Source organism: Anneissia japonica, unplaced genomic scaffold, assembly GCF_011630105.1.
Source record: "Anneissia japonica isolate Jap-2015-1 unplaced genomic scaffold, ASM1163010v1 scaffold288034_len148288_cov120, whole genome shotgun sequence".
Lineage (NCBI taxonomy): Eukaryota > Metazoa > Echinodermata > Crinoidea > Comatulida > Comatulidae > Anneissia > Anneissia japonica.
Window position 1 is genome coordinate 101457 of NW_022742851.1, and position 13074 is coordinate 114530.

Here is a 13074-nt window from a genome sequence, read left to right on the forward strand (position 1 = left end):
TGCCTTTCTTCTTCCTGCTGCCGAGTCCAAGTAATGTGTGGAGAAAGATGACAGATTTTGAGGACTAATTTTGTCAATCAATTGTTAAACTTTTCTAGGAGACCAAGTTAGAATATAATTTCTAGGTCACCATTTTTGTGTACCCAATATATTCCTAGGGTAAGTAATACTTTTAATTCTAGCTCACCTCTGCATGCTACTTAAACCATCACTATAAGTACAATATTATCATTGGCCTCTACTCCCTACAAATACACATATTTGTCACGGGGTTAGATTAAAATCTTGTATGTGAAATTTGTTCAGAAAATAATAATATTAGTGTTGGAAATATCAGGTGGAAATCACACCATTAATTTTTAAAATGCACTTACAGATTAAAAGGTAAAAAAATTGCTACAATATCAAATAAATTATTGTCCATTAAACATGTAATCTTTTACAGAAGCATTTTGACATCATGAGCTACATTAAAGTTTAATATTATTATTATTCATCCAGCCTCCTCTGTGTTCACATCAGTAAACCTTTGGAGTTCTACTGCACAGATTGTAAAACTCAAATCTGTGTGAATTGTATACTTATGGACCACAATGTATGGGATGGAAAACACAAATCAATCAACATTTCAGACACATTCCAAACATTTAAAGAAACTTCAGCCACTTTAGAAAAACAAATTAAAAGATGGTCTCAAAGCTGTTATTCAGAATGCTACAACATTAAAACAAAATAAAGACTCACTTGTGAAGAGATATAGACAATCACGCAGAAGAAATATTCAAAAAAGTAAAGGAGAATAGAGACAAAATGAAAAATGAAGTAGGGACAATTTACAAAAAAAAGAATATGGTAAATGATGTACAACTGAATGAATTAATATAAAAGCAACACTATCTAGTATACAGTAAATACAAAATTGTCTTTTCTTAATCAATTATTAAAGAGTGATGAAGGCACAGCAATGCAGTCAAGTGAAAGAGTAATTATATAAATGAATTGCCAAAAACAGAGCCAGATGATAATGGAAAATTTTACTTCCATGTGTAAACAAACAGCAAATGTGATATTGGGACTGTAACAGAATTGAGGGCAGCAGGCTAACATTAAAAGGAGAGGAATCTGTGATCAAAGATCAGACAATTATTGTCAAAATAATCAAAACAGATGAACATGAAATATATGCAAATCAACTGAAGGCAACATGGACACAGCCTACAGGAATAACCAACATCTCCCATTCATTTAACATTGGAGAACATTTTTATGCCTCTATGATCTAACATACTGTAGAAACAATACTGTTTGCTCAAAAAACAACTCTCAAAGTGGATGTTATAATTCTCATTTTCTTTCTACAGTACAGATATTGTTGGTGGCTGACCAGTTGAAGTAAATTATATGCTAGATTGTTTAATAATTATAGATTTAATATATATTACTTTTTTTCTATTTTAGAAATTGCTGTAAAATTAATTCGCAAGCGCAAAAGATCTGATTCTGAAGGTCAACCACATTCTAAGACGTATGCCCTTAAATTGTTAATCGAACTTGATGAACATAAAGGCTCCCTGGCCGCCAGCGATATGCCAGAATTTTTTGACAGACATGAGAACATTTTCACGTACAGTATTTTGAACCTTATGGTTTAAAGCTGAACAAGTTTGGAAAAGGATCATTAGTATTTTATGTATCAACAAATGCTTTGATGAGTCTATGGGAAATACCTTCTAGTGGAAAGCTCCTCAAAGATTTAGCAAAATTATTAGTACCAGAGGAACATCAGCTGGAGTTAATAGATGAATGGATGACGTACATCGATGAAAATGAATACAAAGTGGTGCTCAGTAAGTTGAGAGGAAAAGGTAAGAAAGTGGGAAAATTAATCTAAGCCAGTTGGGTATATAGTGTATGTGAGGACAGGTCTGGGCTATTTTCACACCCACACCCCCACACCAGCTGACAGTAGGATCCAGATAAATAACATACGCACTTACCCATAAGTTCATACAAGAAAATCCTTGATTAATACCCGATTCACACGTACAAAAATCTTACTATATGTAACAAAATGTAACGAAAAGTAACATTTTACGGCATGTGTGAAAGTACCTCCGTGTAATATCCTTGTAAAATCTCGGAACGTCTCGGTAATCTTCACCAGCCTCGCTGAGAGAGGCTGGTAAAGCTCCCGAGATGTAGCATGGATGGATCTGTGCATGCGCAGGGATTTCAACAATGATGAATGCATTACCCTTGTTATTGATGTTAATTAGTAATGGTAGAAGAAGAAGATATACATAAAATGAACGTCGGGATGGTGTTAGTACTATTACTAGTATTATCAAGAGTCGACAGAAACGTTGGAAGCTATGCCTAGTTTAGTAGTAGTAGTTTACAGCAGTTGTTAAGGGCATTGATTGCTTCGAATGTTTACAGTGATGGTGAGTTCAACAGTCCATCTGTGACAGTGGTTCTCAACTAGGCATAGGCTAGACCTATATTGCAGTAGGGGAAAAATGATTCATTGAATAAACACTGAGTAAATTTTACACGACCTTGGCATTACCTTAAAGACGCGTGTGCATGCTTTTTATCTCGGTAGAAATAACTCGGGAGATCGCTCGGTTACAATTTGTTACTTTTTGTTAAATTTAACTTCACGTGTGAATCAGGTATAAGATAACAAGATAGTGGGATCACTGGCCAGTAGGAAACTGAAAATTGGAAATGTGTAGTTGTGATTGGTTAATGATAGAAAAGAGCTTGACCAATAGAGCTTGCTAACCATTAGTGTATCTAGATCCTTGTAATGGCTAATGCTGACCCATTGGGCTTTCTCACATGGGTGCTAACGGTTAGCTCCTGACCCTAGTAGTAATACTAGGTCTTTGGTGGGAATCTAACCTATGACTGAATTGTGTTATTTGAAATTATTTTTACAACAGAAAAGAAATATTGTTAAAATAACATTCTTTTAAGCGACATTGATTTGATATAAAATAGATGTAAAATAAAGCAGTGCTGAAATATTATATTTTTTTTCACATCTATTCAACAAATGTGCAGATATAACCCCTTCCCCCCTCGATTTTCTCTGATGTACAACTGACTGATATGCTCAAACATATAGTGGACCTATGGTTCTAGATAAGCTTGTAGGTTGCAAATTGGAAATCACAGTAAATAATATATAAACTAGGTTAAACAATTAGGTTACTGTAACTTTATTAGGCCTTAGTATATTATTAATTAAAAATATTTTAATACCAGTAAGTTAGTAGTTTCACTTCCAACAGCAATTAACTCACAATTAGAGGATAGAATAAAGGCTTGTAGACTTTATGAAGGTTAGGGACTGGAGCTGATTTAGTCGTGAGAAAACCCCTGCTGCAGATTAACCCAGGAGCCATGGGATGGGAAGGCAACAGCATGTCATTTCTATTTGCTGCGAAGCAGTCAATTCATATTCTTGACAGCAATTTGACCTCTGAAAGGTCATTGTTTGTCAAAAAACGATTGCCTAAGATGACTGAAAAGCGGAGTTTCCTTCTTTCGTTCTGCAGGGTAAAATCAATTACTTTAGGCGACGTTTGTAGACTAACCTACTCGTACCGACGTCCGCATGTCGCGCTAGCCTTATCCTACTCTAGGCCTAGACTAGCTAGGATGGTATAGGCCTCCTTGAAGACGAAGGTCCCAATGAAAAACAATGTCGCTCTTTGATAGCTAACATTGTCTATTTACCATCACAATAATTCATTATTAGACCTATAGTTGTTTTTATATTATTTGTTATAGTTTTATTATTCATTATTTTCACTTGACTTGCATAAATAATTTTGTTCGAAGAACATTTATATGCAGTTGTACTTCGCAGCACTTCACTTGCAATTTGCAATTTCTAGTTTATTTATTAATTTAGGCACAATCACAGTACAGTACCAATGAATACAGTCTGTCCTACTTCTTATATGAACATAGAATAATTAAGTAAACCATTAATATGTACTGTTTGTAACACTACAACCCGTTTATCAACAGAACGTTACAAACAGTATGGTTTACTTAAAAAGAATGTTGTTTACATGTTCATACATCCTGAAACCAGATTAAACTATTTGAGCTTTTACTTCTGGTAAGTGACTGTTTTCATCAAATTTGAATCGTACACTTTCTATCAAATGATGTTTTTTTTTGTACGGATAGTAATTCTTTTTTTTTTTCTTTTTTAAGTTTGATGATTCATAATTGCCATTTCTTTTTGTTTTCTTGCATTTTGATGATAAAAATTTGACTTTTCAATTCAATGATTTTTTTTTTATTTGTAGTCTATAAACTTTCATATTATTTATATTTGTAATTCTATTAAATGTAGTTTTCTTGCAAGTTTGGTGATTACTTTGTGGTGCCTGTATATTTCTCATTTGTTTTCTAGCATTGTATTCAGTACACTAGCAAATCCATACCTCTGCTTTAATATAGCTAACTACATATCATATCTGTTAAATGACTAACATCATTGAGCCATTGATTATTCTTTTATATATTTATGGTTTATAAAACTAGCCCAAACAAAATATAAATTTTAATCTGTTAAAAACCTGATTCTTCAAATATGATATAAAATGACAGGAACAAGAATGCAAGTGTGTATAAAGGTCAGCTGTGCAATTTCTTTTTACACAGATCAAATCATTTGGCATATTATTAGTCCTTTTATGTGTTGGTTTTGTACGGAGTTCACATGATGATGAGCAAAAACATCCTAATAATATTGTTAAGCATGCATTTAATACAATTGCAATTGCACAACTAAATGTGTACAATGAACTCATCACAAAAATAGAAAAATCATGACCCATCCCACTCAGGTAAATTATTATATTTCTCTAATGCTGTTTGGCAGATGTTACAGAACATTCACGCACTTACACACTGATAAAAAAATCCTTCATCTTTGAAAATCAGAAAATATTCATAATTCCATTATTTGATTCAGTAGTTAAGCCTACATTTTTCATTCATTTACTGCTGTTTACTGTAGTCTAAACCAGTTTCATTGTATTTCTTTATGTAGACTTTGACAATAAATGTTATGTCACTGAATCTGAAAAAAAAAAATTATGTAGAGTACAATTTTATTTGCTAATTAATATTTATTTATTTATTTATTTATTCTTTCTTTATACTGCAGGCACTTTCAGTACTAGTGCACTGATTTTCAAAGTGGTACAGTAGATATCTTAAAAACAGGATACTATAAAAGGAATCAAATTTATAAATAAAAAATATAAACAAACATAAAAACAAAAATCAGTCATAGAGAAAATTCAATGCAAATCTTGTGTAATAAGGAAATTTTTAAATGTATGAATTGACATTTCTTTAAAGTTAATTTTTAGTTCATTTGGAAGTTCATTCCAGCTTTTGGATGAACGGTAAGTAAAGGTTCTTTTGCCATGGGAAATATTCCAAGTGGGGACAACTAAATTGTTATGGGTTTGGCTACGTGTGCCTTGAGAATGGGTAGTATTATTAAAGGTAAATTTTGAGGATAAATATGGAGGAGCACACCCTTTCAAACATTTAAAAGTCATTAGAAGTAATTTTTCATTCCATTTGGTGTACTTTGTTCTAATGTATTGTTTTACAGCAGTAATTTTGTATTTTTCTGTCGCAACATAGAAATCTCATGGTCTCTCAAGCATGAATTCTATGATTAAGTTCTCATTAACAAATAAACCAAACAATTCATTGTACCTTACTAAAACATCTTTGAATATGTTTGATGGCTTTTGTCGCATTGACAATTTTTTTTTCCATTCTTGGTCTGCCTGTTTTTGAAGGCTTAATTTATCAATTATTTATTTATTTATTTTTATTTATTTTCTATTTGTTTGTTTATTTATTTACTTTATTCATTTATTTATATATTTATTTAACTTATAATAAATAAAATGAAAAAAATATTCTGATTAATATAGGCTCATTAATATAAGATATAATATAATTTAATTTTTTATATTTCATGGTCCTACCTTTTTTCGGTGCCTTGAGACGATTTTATTGTGGAAGGTGCAGTACAAACATCCCACCATTACCACATGACACGCAGTAAATGCTAAGCTCCGCCTCCTCATTATTGGTGTTCTAATATCAAAGAAAAAGAAAGAGAAAGGAAATTGTTTATAATAACAGTGGCGGCTCTAGGATATATTTTCTGGTGGGGGCTAAGTTGTCCGACAGGGACTTGAGCTCGTAGGCTCGAGCTGGATGAAGGGGTTGAGAGGGGGGTCCCCCTCCCAAATGAGATTTTTTTAAAGAATGTCAACCTCTGGATGGCCGAAAATGGCACTCTCAGACTGTGACAGACATGTATTGGCTTGGTATGGGCCCATATGGGCTACAATTCGAGGTTTTACAGTACTGTACTGTGGTCATTTTAATGTAGTTTGTATCAAATTTATTACCGCCGCCAAAGGAAGTTATGCATTCACCGCTCTCCGACTCTTGGCATGGTTAAGCAAAAACTAATGAATAGATGGTAATAATGGTTCACAATATACGAGGAAACAGATGAATAAATTTTTTAATACCGCAATATTGCTCCTTTTTCGTAATTAAAATAATTATGTCAAAAACCTTTAATGATATTATGACCATGGAGTATGTGGATGTATATTTTATGTATTTTTATATGTGCTTTTTTAATGATTGATTTTATTAATATTGTAAGTTGACTCAATTCAGTTTTGTACTGCAATGTCAATTTTTTTAAATAAAAACCAGAATGAATGAATGAGTGAATGAAATTTTGGTAAGAAAAAGTCAAAGTACAAGGTAAAGGTTACAAAAATTCAATTTTTTCCCGAAGCATAAAAGAAAATAATCAAATGGTTCATCTTACATGGTCTGATTGCTCAGTCTAAATTTGACGTTTGCTTACAGTATGTGCATTGTAGAGGTATTGATATTTCTAGAACCCACCTTCTTTATATAAATGGTGATTTAAATTTTTTTTTAAAGTATGTAATTCCATTAGAGTGCTTCTGGTGGTGAATTGGGAAAGATTGCTTAAAAGAAAAAGCTCGACTTGGATTGATAAGCTACAACACTGAATGCAATACAGTACTAAAATACTGCATGACTGATTTCATGACATGCTTGATTGCATTCACTAAAGAAACCAGCCTATGTCACATGACTAATTCTGGAAAAACCCACTTCTATTATTTAAGACACTTCATGCATATCTAGGATTGAACGTAGAATTTTAAGGTAAATATTTTATTAACTTATGTTGTTTAGTACAATAGTGTAGATGTAACAGATAACATAATAATTGAGAAAAAAATAAAAGAAAATACTGAATCAAATATTTTGTTGCTGAGTATGTACCATTCAAGAAGCACCTGCATGGTACCATTGAGGAAGGCCAACACATGTGAATATATTAATTAAATTTGAAAAATGTTACTATACTATCTGTCTCTTTGCATATCTAGGATTGAACGTAGAATTTTAAGGTAAATATTTTATTAACTTATGTTGTTTAGTACAATAGTGTAGATGTAACAGATAACATAATAATTGAGAAAAAAATACTGAATCAAATATTTTGTTGCTGAGTATGTACCATTCAAGAAGCACCTGCATGGTACCATTGAGGAAGGCCAACACATGTGAATATATTAATTAAATTTGAAAAATGTTACTATACTATACAGTAGCATATATATATATATATATATATATATATATATATATANNTACACATCTAGATGTGTATAAGAGACAGCACACACACACACACACACACTAGGAATCGATTAAAAATTAAAAATAATAAACAAATTATAATTTATCTATTTTTATAAAAATTAGCTGATACATGGTGTCCAGGAGCATGCCACCATGAAATTTTTGTTTTATAGATGCTGGAAATACCCCTTGAGGCATTTTGGGCAATCAGTAATTTCTTTTCTTCCTTTTTTCTGTTTTATTTACTAATAAGTGTGACAGGGCAGAGGGGGGGGGGGGGGTTTGGCTCGGTTCCCCCTTGAAATCCGTTCCTGTGACGGGTATAGTACTGGATGCTCAGTACGTTCCCAAATGCTGGGGAAATTGAACCCATGACCTACAGATAACTAGCCTCTTGACCAGCATGCTTGCACTTGGTGGATGGGGATGAATCCAATTAGCAGCGGGTACTGCAATGCTATTCCATTTCATTTTCATTTCAACAACATTTATTCGAACATATATAAACATGCATGGAAATAAAACAAATGAAAAAAAAAAGGTCAAGGGACGACATAGAAACTTTTACGAGTCCGTCACTGTTGCCCCTCTTCAAGACAGCAAAAACAACCATAAACATAAAAATGAACAGAAAATAAACACTCCTCCGTATAAATAAGATAAACATAATGTTTTCCGATGGCGTTAAGACACCAGGCAATTTAAGATCCACCTGAATTAAAGGCTGGTTATAAACAAAATATTACAATTATCCCAAACTCCTGAGTATTTTGAAAATACACTGCAAATCATTTGCCTAACAATAGACTCTCGAGTTTCTGCTATGCTAACTCTAAAAGAGGTCTATAGGCCTACTATATCAATTATTAATAATCAATAAACTTGAAAATAATAATAATCATTATTAATTATTATTTTGCTTCACAGGACATTACTAATACATGTTAATGTACGTATATGCGGGCTATAAAACAAATTAATGATTACACTTCAAATACTTAAAAAAAGGCAAATGATGATACAAATTAACCTCCAATTGGTTGCAACTATCAAACCTCAATCTGGATGAATTATACATAAAAAAAATCCAGAATACTTGCATCACATCAGAGAATTAGTATTCATCATTTACATGTTGTCTATGCTTATCCTTGGGCCATCACGCATGAGAGCAGTTACTAACCACTAGCCTCTAGTGACAGTTCTAGTCTCTAGACATTCTCTTCAGCAAGCTTAATACTGCCAAATTATTTAACCTTCCTTTGTCTTTGTGGTTAAAAAAGTTCTTACTAACTTTTAGCTTTATTAAACTAAATATTATTGACTTGCATTATTGTTGTTCAAAATATTTTTTTCTTATTACAGTAGTACCCTTCCTTTGGGACAGCCCTCTTCAAGGGACACTTCATGAAATGAGGGGAATACCATATTTTTCTTTTAAGACTAAAGCTGTGACCCATATTAAGGAAATGGGGACACTTTCTGAGTTTGCAAAATAGTCAAATAACCTCAATTTAGGGGACAATTTTTTTTTGTATCAACAGTAACTACAGCAGTTTCAAAATAAGAAAAATTCATCAAACTATATATTTTGACACCTTTAAGCAATAAACCAGAATTTTCTCCCCTGAATCCTGTAAGCGAACATCGACAGGGCTGGGACCAGGATTTGTCCGATGGGATTCCGAGGTCCCAGACGGGAGAAGGGTGATGTCGCTGACAAGAACAAAGAGAGCCTGGTTGGGTGTTGCTAAAAACATTTGAAAGCCTGAAAACTGTTAACAATTTTGGGGTTTCAAAGGCATTCTAAATCAATTGTAGAACCTACTAATATGTAGAAAGTACATATAATTTTTTATTCTTCCCAAAATACTGTGCTTGAGTGAGGGTCAAGTCTTGCAAGCGCGAGCAATTAGACTGGGGCCAACGGGGAGACAAGGGCCACCGGAAAGGGGTCCAGGGGTCCAGAGGTCGAAGGCCCCAGAAAATTTGAGTTAGAGTATTTTATGTGATAAAAGATAGAATTGAGAGGTTTTACCACTTCATTTCTATAAAACCTCTACCAAAAAAAAAAAAAAAAATTGTAAACTAGAAAATAAATTTGGTACGAGACTTCACACTTCCCTGGTTTCCACCAACAAAGGGTATTAAAGATTATATTATAATCATGAAGCTCAGATGAAGGCCTATCTTTAAATAGGTCTTAAAAGCAGGCATGGTGTTTCATTACCTACTATACTGTAAGCATTTAAAATAGAGAAGGCCCAGAGGACTTTCACAGGTGTAGATGTAGACACTTAAGCCTCCCCATAGTTGGGAATGAGTTTATTAAATTTATGATTATGGTATGTCTAGAAGGTCGGAAATGGCACCCTCAAACCTTTTTTCTCAACTTTATTTATAATTTTGAAAATTAGGGGGCTCAGGCCAGCTCAGCCCCCCTGAATTCGCCTCTCATTATTTTCTTTAATAGTATTGCACTTTTCCCTGATTATACCAAATAATACTGTAATAAATTAGTGTTTTCATTTGCTACATCGATATTAAAGGGAAACCAGAGTGTTACCATGATTGTAACAAAATATTTAATTTTTCAACTTGAATTAATTATTGTACGCACAACATTATATTTATAGGTGACACTGCGTATGTGCTGGCTTTTGGCAACAGAGGCAAGGGTCACCAGTTACTCTGTATAATATATCATACTTTTACACATTACCGATCATTCCTTTACTACTATAATCATTTCTTTTTTTTGAGGGAGGTAAGAACCCTCTTGACATCCTTTGGTTGCGCCCTTGGTTCCCTGTACCCCCTCTCACTAGTACCACCCCTGCACATTAGTAATATTCATACTGCATGCATTGCATAAACCATTCTCATCAATTTTGACTCTTAAGTAAGTTCTTTTTCTTGTACATTTTTCATATGGGATTCAAATCCATACCCCAAGCTTTTGCAGAAATTGGTCCATTAATTTTTAGCATGCACTCACAGATTTTGATATTATGTTCAATACCTTGCACAGAGGCATTTTGAGATATAAAGTATAACAAACTGATGATGTAGTGGTTTATAATATAATAAAACCTTTATAAATTCACAGGATTTCAGTTCAAATGGCTACCAGTGAGCTGGATCAATTTCTGGAAGCTGTTGATGAGAATGTATTAGAGTGTAGAAAAACAGAAAGAGATCAGACGAAATGTAGTGTTTGTGAAAAGGAAGAACAGGTAAAATACTACTGCCAGAATTGCAGACAGTACTTGTGCTCTACTTGTAGTGATCAACATAAGAAGTACAGACTCTTTGCCAATCACAGGTTACATTTAATAGAGGATGTGCAATCAATGAGCCCCTCTCAGATGACTTTGTTACATCCACCTCTGTGTTCACATCACAGTAAACCTTTGGAGTTCTACTGCACAGATTGTGAAACTCCAATCTGTGTGAATTATACAATTATGGACCACAAGCAATGGGAAGGGAAACACAAATCAATGAGCATTCAAACATTTGAAGAAGCTTCAGCCAACTTGAAACAGTCAGTAGAGCATAATGTTGAGGTACAGTATTGCATATATATGAAAATGGAAAATAACGATGTCGGATGCACTGAGAATGAAGACTTGCAAAAGCAAGTGGTGAAGCTTAAGTCATTGTTGACTACCAAACGAGAACAGGTTGCAACTCTGCGTACCATTTTGAAAGCAAATAAAACCACTGCTAAAGTTGCATTATCAAATCTCAAGAGTAAGTACCAAAGTGAGAAGCAAATCATTGCGGAAACGATGATGAAACTACGCGGAGAGTTGAAGGCTCTAAAGGAGGACTCTGCAACGTACACCACGCTACGTGCTATGTTTGCCAGCCGCTGTGATGAGTACGTCACCCAGTTGGACGAATACCAACGACAGCTACTCTCAGCTGAGGAAGAGAAGAAGACATTGAACTCACTGCTCCGAATGGCAATCCAGCAAAAACTAGCAATGACTCAGCGCTTGGAGGATTTAGAGTTCCGCAATGAGACACTGACTGTCCGCAAACAGACATCGGCTTCAACATCACGTAAACATCGGTCTTCCAAAGTGAGTTCTCCTAAATCTTCACGCCCACCACCAACATCCCCACCTCCTAATAAACCACCTCCATCTAAAATACGCCAAGACGAATCGTTGAGAGAATATAAATTTATATTTAGTATTTAAAGTGTTGAGTTCTATGATTAATTATTTTGTTCTGCGGCTACACCTACACCCATCATGGCTTTAATGTAATGTAGTGCTCTTTGGTTTGTGTTTCTAGCATTCTGTCCACATATAGGAACACAACAATCACCTTATTTATAATATTAATTTACATTTATATACTACCTATTGCATAGTGCCAATATGTACTTTGCACCAAATTATAAAACAAAAAGTATAATGATTTAACAACAAAATGAGGCGTGGTAGCAAACACCGCTAGGTCTTTAAGAGTCAACCATCCACTCCTGCCTTAGCACATCCTAAGTCTGGAGAATACCTGTCAGTCATATCTTTTCATAAACTGTTTTACTGGGGGTTGGGGGAGGGGGCAGGGAGCAGCTCTCCTTGACAGGGCCCCTGCTCCCCCACTGGCACCACCACTTCAAAATTTCTGTGGCCTAAAGCTTTATTGAAATGTCTAAAATTAGCAAGCAATTTAAAGAATTCAAGTCTATATTTCAGCCACAATACCTTTAATCTATACCAATGTGTTGTGATAGAATTAACATTTACATGCACCCTGTCTGTACTGCAGTACTTTTATACCAATTATTCTTGTTGTCAACTTCATAGCAATTGCTTAAAATTTAGTGATTAACAAAAGATTATTAGCGATAAGAATCCATCTTTTATGGTAAAATATTGATCAGCCACTCCAGTCTGTGTAAATTGATACAGTACCCATCGCGGGCAGTGCACTTTTTTTTAACGCTGTGGCCATGGGTAAACTACGGCCAGTGGACGTGGGCAAGCTCACCTGCGGTGCCCGCGGGCTGGATATTCTTTTGACTATTTTTGGCATGCTGTATTGTATAGGCTGTGGGCAAAGCTGGCTAACTGCCTGCAGAGAATGCAAAAAACTTTATGTGGCATTAGTATTGCTGAATTTGCTACCATTCTACAATTTTTCTAAATAAAAATTGACCTATAATATATTAAGTAAACAGAGAATAATATATGTATACTGTAAATAACAATTAGGCCATCTCTACTGTACGATATGTACACAGTGGTGGATTCAAGGGTTGGAGGGGAGGGGGAGGCAGGCATGGGTCCC

At 34.2% G+C, this 13074-nt stretch overlaps 1 protein-coding gene across 1 annotated transcript; it reads left to right on the plus strand.

Moving 5' to 3' along the window:
* The first annotated feature begins 7503 nt into the window (after positions 1-7503).
* LOC117119263 (protein bicaudal D-like) lies at positions 7504-12768 on the plus strand. The gene is made up of 2 exons (XM_033264065.1): positions 7504-7529; positions 10874-12768. Exon 2 carries the CDS (start codon positions 10887-10889, stop codon positions 11973-11975), a length of 1089 nt encoding a protein of 362 aa, XP_033119956.1. The 5' UTR covers positions 7504-7529; positions 10874-10886; the 3' UTR covers positions 11976-12768.
* Positions 12769-13074: the final 306 nt, after the last annotated feature.

Coding starts and splice junctions, on each gene's coding strand:
- LOC117119263 (XM_033264065.1), top strand. CDS start 10,887: ATGGCTACCAGTGAGCTGGATCAATTTCTGGAAGCTGTTGATGAGAAT.